At 62.1% G+C, this 8,115-nt stretch overlaps 1 protein-coding gene across 2 annotated transcripts in view; it reads left to right on the forward strand.

Annotated features, from left to right (window-relative positions):
• Positions 1 to 5,471, forward strand: part of ARHGAP44 (Rho GTPase activating protein 44) — a 45,189-nt gene extending 39,718 nt beyond the window's left edge. For both annotated transcript variants that reach the window (XM_054170933.1, XM_054170934.1), the window contains 4 exons: positions 314 to 535; positions 2,057 to 2,130; positions 2,226 to 2,519; positions 5,133 to 5,471. In XM_054170933.1, the coding sequence (XP_054026908.1) occupies positions 314 to 535; positions 2,057 to 2,130; positions 2,226 to 2,519; positions 5,133 to 5,281 (739 nt within the window). In that variant the 3' untranslated portion in view covers positions 5,282 to 5,471. The remainder of the gene's footprint in view (positions 1 to 313; positions 536 to 2,056; positions 2,131 to 2,225; positions 2,520 to 5,132) is intronic.
• Positions 5,472 to 8,115: the final 2,644 nt, after the last annotated feature.

An 8,115-nucleotide genomic window follows, 5' to 3' on the forward strand; every position in this document is an offset into this window, starting at 1 on the left:
GCTGGGTGACAGGTTGGGACTTGATGATCTCTCAGGTCTCTTCCAGCCTTACTGATTCTATGATTCAAACCCTTCGGGGGAAGAAATTGTTCCTCCGGTCCAGGATGGTGCTGGGAGGGTGCCTGCTCCCCCTTGAGGACAGAAGAGGTGGGTGGGTGGCACAAAGGGTACTCCCCCCAGCCACCCCCCACCTCGGCCTTGGAGCTTCGTTCCCAGCAGCTTCCCGGTGGGAGAGGCGCTCTGGGGGAGCAGTTCCCCCCCGCCCCGCGGGGCTGGGCCGCGGGGCTGAGCTGCTGTCTCTGTGTCCCCCCAGCATGGGCGTCAGGGTGATGGACACCTCGTGGGTGGCTCGTCGAGGCCCCTCGGCCGTGCGCAAGGCCTCCTCCACCCCCCCGGCCCTGCACCCCCCCCCGCCCCCTGCCGACCTCCCCACAGCCCCCCACTCGCCCATCCCCGAGCACTCGCCGGACGTCTCGGCCGCCCCTTCCCCACCGCCCACCGGCTTCGGCTTCCCCCCAGCAGCCGAGCGGACAAGGTAAGGTCACCGGCAGCACCGGCAGCCAGGGGGCGGGGGGCTTGCGGCTGGGGGGCTGCAAGGAGGCTGGGGAGGGACTTCTGAGGGTGGCAGGCAGCGACAGGACTGGGGGGGATGGATCCAAGCTAGAAATGGGGAGATTCAGACTGGATGTGAGGAAGAAGTTGTTCCCCTTGAGGGTGGTGAGAGCCTGGCACAGGCTGCCCAGGGAGGTGGTGGAAGCCTCCTGCCTGGAGGTGTTTGCAGCCAGGCTGGAGGTGGCTGTGAGCAACCTGCTGCGGTGTGAGGTGTCCCTGGCCATGGCAGGGGGTTGGGACTGGCTGAGCCTTGAGGTCCCTTCCAGCCCTGACAGTTCCATGATCCCGGCAGCAGAGAGTGCTCAGCATCCCTGCAGAGGAGCAGGAGCCTGGGATAATGGAGCAGAGAGTGCTCAGCATCCCTGAGAGGAGCAGGAGCCTGGGATAATGGAGCAGAGGGAGCTCAGCATCCCTGAGAGGAGCAGGAGCCTGGGATAATGGAGCAGAGAGTGCTCAGCATCCCTGAGAGGAGCAGGAGCCTGGGATAATGGAGCAGAGAGTGCTCAGCATCCCTGCAGAGGAGCAGGAGCCTGGGATAATGGAGCAGAGAGTGCTCAGCATCCCTGAGAGGAGCAGGATCCTGGGATAATGGAGCAGAGGGAGCTCAGCATCCCTGCAGAGGAGCAGGATCCTGGGATAATGGAGCAGAGAGTGCTCAGCATCCCTGAGAGGAGCAGGATCCTGGGATAATGGAGCAGAGGGAGCTCAGCATCCCTGCAGAGGAGCAGGAGCCTGGGATAATGGGAGCAGAGAGTGCTCAGCATCCCTGAGAGGAGCAGGAGCCTGGGATAATGGAGCAGAGAGTGCTCAGCATCCCTGAGAGGAGCAGGAGCCTGGGATAATGGGAGCAGAGAGTGCTCAGCATCCCTGAGAGGAGCAGGAGCCTGGGATAATGGAGCAGAGAGTGCTCAGCATCCCTGAGAGGAGCAGGAGCCTGGGATAATGGAGCAGAGGGAGCTCAGCATCCCTGAGAGGAGCAGGAGCCTGGGATAATGGAGCAGAGGGTGCTGGGGGTGGGAGGCACTCTGGACTCAAGCCTTCTGCTGCTGCTGCTTGTTGGGTTTAATTTTCCTCTTAATTCTATTATTATTATATTTATTTAGTGTTTAATTTTACTTTAATTGATTTTTATTCTTTTATTTTATGTATCTATTTTGTATTATTCCATTTTAATTCCTTCCCCACTATTTTTTCTCTTTATTACCTGTTTTCTCCCTTCATTTTCTCCCTTTATTTTTACTTCAATGCATTCTTTTCCCTTTCCCTTCTCCCCCTCTTTATCCTTTTCCTTTTTTCTCTTTTTTTTTTTGCCTTTTTTTCCCCATCCCCCTTTTTCCCCTTTCCCTTTTTCCTTTTCCCTTATCTTTTTTCCTTCTTTCCCTTTTTTTCCCGGTGTCGTCGTTCCCCGCCCCCCCCCCCCCCGGCCCTTTCTCTCCCCCGCCAGCACTTTACGGCCCAAGGACCCCTCCCCCGGGCCTCCCCCGACGGCCGAGCAGAGCCCGCACGCCCCCCGCAAAGGTAGGAGCGGGGCCGGGGGAAGGGGTGCCGAGGGGGTCCCCTCTCTGTGACCCCCTCCCCCTGACCCCCCTTCCTTTCCCACTTGTTTCTCGCAGTGGCCAAGAAGCTGGCGCCCATCCTGCCGGGGGGGACGCAGCCCTCCCCCGCCAGCCTGTCCCCGACCCCGCCTAGCACCCCCTCCCCGTACGGCCCTGCCGCAGCCTCCCCGGGGCCCTGCCCGCCCCCTCCGCCCCCTCCCCCGCCCCCCCTCGCAGCTGTCCCCCCCCCCAAATCTCGCCCCGCGGCCAAGGCGCGACCCCGCCCGACGCTGCCCCCTCCTCCCCAGCCCCCCCCAGCCACCCCCGGGACCTCCCCGGCCCCGGAGCCGCCCCGGGACGGAGCCTTGGCAGGTAACGGGGCACGGGAGGGCTCCGGGGAGGGGGGTGGCGGTGGTCCCAGAGGGGTCGCGATGGCCGCGGGAAGATGACGACAGCCGTGAGGAGGTGACAGTGTCCCCCAGGGGAGGTGGCAGTGCTCTTGACGAGGTGGAACTGTCCCCAGGAAGGTGGCAGCGTCCGTGAGGAAGTGACAGTGGACCCCAGGGAACGTGGCAGTGCCCCCGGACAAGCTGGAATTGTCTCCAGGGAGGTGGATGATGTCCCCAGGAAGGTGACATCCTAACTGAAAAGGTTCCATCTGTCCTCAGGGGAGAGGTGACGTCCCTGGCAGGGTGGCCATGCGCTCAGGAAGGTGGCAGCGTCCCTGCCAATGTAGGACTGTCCCCAGGAAGGTGGTGATGCGCTTAGGAGGGTGGCAGTGTCCCCAGGAAGGTGATGGTGTCCCCAGGAAGGTGGCAGAACCCCTGACAGGGCAGCAGTGCACTCAGGAGGGTGGCAGCATGCCTCAGAAGGTGGCAGTGTCCCTGGCAAGCAGGGCTGTCCCCAGGAAGGTGGTAGTGACCTTGGCAAGGTGGAACCATCCCCAGGAAGGTGGTGAAGCACCTGGGGAGGTGGCAGTGCCCCCCAGGAAGGTGGCAGTGTCCCTGGCAAGATGAAACCATCCCCAGGAAGGTGGTGAAGCACCTGGGGAGGTGGCAGTGTCCCTGGCAAGGTGAAACCGTCCCCAGGAAGGTGGTGATGTCCCCAGGGCCTGTGGCACTCCTGCTGTGCTGAGCTCCCTGTCCCTGATGGCATCATGGCCCCTCCCCAGTGTCCATACAGCAGTGTTGGAGGGGCACAGTCAGGGTGGTGCTTTGGAAGTGCCAGGTGGCACTGGGGACACTTGGGGACACACAGGGTGGGTATAGTAGGGAGCTCTCAGGCTATGGGGTCTCACAGGGCTGTGCCCTCCTGCCTGGGAGGGGGGGACAGCACAGGGGAGCAATGAGCCCTGGGCACCCTGCAGAGCCAGGGCCAGGCCTCCCCCAGGCAGGCACCTTGCTTTGGGGTGGCAGTGGCATCAGCATGGCTCTGGCATCACACCCTGGCACCACACCTGGCACCAGCATACCCCAGACTGGCACCTGTGCAGCCCCAGTAGTGCTGCACTCTGGCACCAGCAAAGCCCCAGTACTGCACCCTGGCACTGCACCCTGCCAGCAGTGCAGCCCTGACATGGGTGTACCCACCTGGCACCTGTGTGGCCCTGACATCACACCCAGGCACTGTACCCCAGTGTGGATACAGGCCTGGCATCGCACCCTGGCACCAGTGCACCCCCTGTGTTGCACCCCAGCATTGCCATGGCCCTGGCAGTGCACCCTGGCATCGGTACAGCCCTGAGATCACACCTTGGCATCACACCCTGGCACTGTACCCTGGCACCAGAACAGCTCTGCCATGACATCACACCCTGGCACCAGTGCAGCCCTGACATCACAACCCAGCACAGGCACAGCCCTGGCATCGCACCCTGGCATGGATGCAGCCCTGACATCACACCTCAGTGCTGCCCTGATGTCACACCCTGGCATGGGTGCCATCCTACCACCGTGTGCCCCCAGGAGCTGCTGCCCACCACAGGCTCCCCAAGCTGCTTTATGGGGGTGGCTTCCTCCCCTCTCAGTGCTGCCCTGATGTCACACCTTGGCATGGGTGCCACCCTACTGCCATGTCTCCTCAGGAGCTGCTGCCCACCACAGGCTCCCCAAGCTGCTTTGTGGGGGTGGCTTCCTCCCCTCTCAGTGCTGCCCTGATGTCACACCTTGGCATGGGTGCCACCCTACTGCCATGTCTCCTCAGGAGCTGCTGCCCACCACAGGCTCCCCAAGCTGCTTTGTGGGGGTGGCTTCCTCCCCTCTCACTGCTGCCCTGATGTCACACCTTGGCATGGGTGCCACCCTACTGCCATGACTCCTCAGGAGCTGCTGCCCACCACAGGCTCCCCAAGCTGCTTTATGGGGGTGGCTTCCTCCCCTCTCAGTGCTGCCCTGATGTCACACCTTGGCATGGGTGCCACCCTACTGCCATGTCTCCTCAGGAGCTGCTGCCCACCACAGGCTCCCCAAGCTGCTTTGTGGGGGTGGCTTCCTCCCCTCTCAGTGCTGCCCTGATGTCACACCTTGGCATGGGTGCCACCCTACTGCCATGACTCCTCAGGAGCTGCTGCCCACCACAGGCTCCCCAAGCTGCTTTTTGGGGGTGGCTTCCTCCCCTCTCAGTGATGCCCTGATGTCACACCTTGGCATGGGTGCCACCCTACTGCCATGACTCCTCAGGAGCTGCTGCCCACCACAGGCTCCCCAAGCTGCTTTGTGGGGGTGGCTTCCTCCCCTCTCAGCAAGGGACATTGGTGGCACCGGCGACACCAGCTGCCACCTCTGCCACTTCACCCACACTGGGGAAAGGGCACAACGGTGGTGAGAGGGGGGCAGGGCAGCGGGGCTGGTGGCGCAGTCTGGGATGGGGCGGCCCGGAGCGGGGCCCGCTGCTGCCATCCCCGCTGGTGGCACGGACGCGGTGCCAGCCCCGCTGAGGTGAGCTGAGGCCCCAGGGCCCTATCCCCATCACGCTGCCCTCCCGCAGGTCTGCTCCGCTTCGAGGTCCCTTCCCTCCACGTCCCTCCGGACGCCGCCTTGTGCCGGGACCCTCCGGAAGCAGCGCAGAGACTCTCGGGGCCGGGCGCGGCCACCCGGCAGGAGGAAGAGGAGGAATCGGAGAGCACAGCCCTATGACAGTGTCCCTGTCCCCAGGCTCACCCCTGTGACACCCACGGCCCAGCCCCGGCCGCCGCTGGCCACCGGCAGGGCCCCTTTTGGGTGACAAAGCGCCCGCTTTGGGGGCAGTCGCTCTTCTTTATGTCATTTTTTTTTGTTCGCCTTATCCAGACTTTGCCTTTTGGACCGGGGGTGCCTGCGCCCCTCCACCCCCCCAGCCCCCCCGCCTCCCCTCAGCACCCTAACGGGGCGATGCCACCTCCGTGCCACTCAGTTGGGTGTCACCAAGCAGGTGACCGGGACCTCGTCGGCGCTTGGCAGAGGGAGCTCCATCCTCCCTTCGGCTTCTTACCCTCTCCCCCCCCGCCACCCCCTGCCGCTTGTTTGTCGGAGCAGGACACGGGGACCCGAGCAGCAATAACCTGGGGGGAGGGGGGGAAGGGAGGGTGGTGCAGGAGGATGCCCCTTGTCACCCGCTGTCCCCACGGGGTGGTGGCTTTGGTCGTGCATGCGATGACAACCTTTTATCCTGTCCCCCAGAGAGGAAGCTCTATGTCTATGGCAGATACAGATTGGTTTATATTTGTATGGAGAGAAAGTATCCGAGGTTTGTTTTATCCCCCCCGCCCCCCGACCTCCCTCTGGTGTGCAGCGGGAGGATGGGAACGGCCATGCTTTGCCCCTCCTCCTCCCCCGCCCCTTGCCCCAGGTGGGCACCCCCAGGGGTTGGGGGCAGCACCACCTCAAAGCGATCAATAAATCCCTGTGCCACCTGCCGTCACCTGCCCGGCCCCGCTGGCATCGGGGAGGGAGCGGGAGGGGGAGGGGGGAAAGATGTGAGGGGTGGGGTGGGATGCGTGGACCTGTGGGATGGGGCAGTGACAGCAGTGGGGTGGTCCCCACGTGGATTTGGGGCACCCCAGCCCAGATTTGGGGTGGGCAGCGCCTGGGTTTGGGATGATCTAAGCCCAGATTTGAGATGGATCCAGCCAGGCTCTGAGGTGGTTCCAGGCTGGATTTGGGGGGATGCCATCGTGGATTTGATCCCAGCTTGGACTGGAGGTGGTCCTCACCTGGATTTGTGGTGACCTAAGCCCAAATGTTTCCAGTCAGGATTTGAGGTGAGCCCAGGCTGGGTCGGGGCTGCTTCCATGCTCGATTTGAGGTAGTCTGAGCTTGCGCTGTGGGAGGTCCCACGTTGGATTTGGGATGGTACAAGCCTGGATTTCAGGGGATCCTAGGCTGGGGTGAGGTGGTTTCAGGCTGGATTTGGGGTGGTCACACCAACATTTGAGGAGGCACCAGCCTGGATTTAGGGTCACCCCAGTCTGGATTAGGGGTCATCCAGATGGAACATGAAGCCCATGGAAGAGACCTCTGGAGAGCATCCAGTCCAACCAGCTCCAGCAGGGCACCCACAGCAGCTTGCCCAGGAGCACAGTGCCCAGCTGGGCTTGCAAGCTCTCCACACCAGGAGACTCCACAGCCTCTCTGGGCAGCCTGCTCCAGGCCTCCAGCACCCTCACAACAAACAACTTTCTCCTCCTGCTCAGATGGAACCTCCTGGCTTCCAGTCTGTGCCCACTGCCCCTTGTGCTGTCCCTGGGCACCACTGAGCAGAGCCTGGCCCCAGCCTCTTGCCCCCCACAGCTCCTTTAGCTCTTGCTGAGCATTGCTCAGCTGCCCTCTGGGGCTGCTCTTCTGCAGGCTCTCAGCCCCAGGGCTCTCAGCCTTTGCTGCTCCCAGAGCTGCTCCAGGCCCCTCAGCAGCTTTGCAGCCTCCCCTGGACTCCCTCCAGCAGTTCCCTGTCTCTCTTGAACTGGGGAGCCCAGAAGTGTACCCAGGACTCACTAGGGCATAATAGAGCGGGAGGACAGCCTCCCATGACTCCGCTTCCTGCACCCCAGGACACCCTTGGCCTTTGTGGCCACAAGGGCACACTGCTGGCTCATGGGGAACTTGCTGTCACTCAGCACTCCCAGGTCCTTTCTCTGCAGAGCTGCTTCCCAGCAGGTCCCCCCTCAGCTGTGCTGCTGTTGTTCCTCCCTAGGTGCAGGACCCTACCCTTGCCCTTGCTGAACCTCATGAGGTCTCCTCTGCCCAGCTCTCAGCCTGGCCAGGAATCACTCAATGGCAGCACAGCCTGAGGGGTGCCAGCCACTCCTCCTAGTTTGGTACCATCTGAGGTCCCATTCCATCCCTTCACCCAAGTCATTGAATCTTAGAATCAATAAGGTTGGAAAAGACCTCAAAGATCATCAAGTCCAACCTGTCACCCAACACCTCATGACTAACTCAACCATGGCTCCAAGTGCCACATCCAATCCCCTCTTGAATACCTCCAGTGATGGGGACTCCACTACCTCCCTGGGCAGCACATCCCAGTGGCCAATCTCTCTTTCTGGGAAGAACTTTCTCCTCAGCTCCAGCCTAAACTTCCCCTGGCACAGCTTGAGACTGTGTCCTCTTGTTCTGGTGCTGCTTGCCTGGGAGAAGAGACCAACCCCCACCTGGCTACAACCTCCCTTCAGGGAGTTGCAGAGAGCAAGAAGGTCTCCCCTGAGCCTCCTCTTCTGCAGGCTAAGCAACCCCAGCTCCCTCAGCCTCTCCTCACAGGGCTGTGCTCCAGACCCCTCCCCAGCTTTGTTGCCCTTCTCTGGACACCTTCAAGTCTCTCAATGTCCTTCTTAAATTGAGGAGCCCAGAACTGGACACAGGACTCAAGGTGTGGCCTCACCAGTGCTGAGCACAGGGCACAATGACTTCCCTGCTCCTGCTGGCCACACTGTTCCTGATGCAGGCCAGGATGCCATTGGCCTTCTTGGCCACCTGGGCACACTGCTGGCTCCTGT

Source organism: Dryobates pubescens, chromosome 20 (assembly GCF_014839835.1).
Source record: "Dryobates pubescens isolate bDryPub1 chromosome 20, bDryPub1.pri, whole genome shotgun sequence".
Classification (NCBI taxonomy): Eukaryota; Metazoa; Chordata; class Aves; order Piciformes; family Picidae; genus Dryobates; species Dryobates pubescens.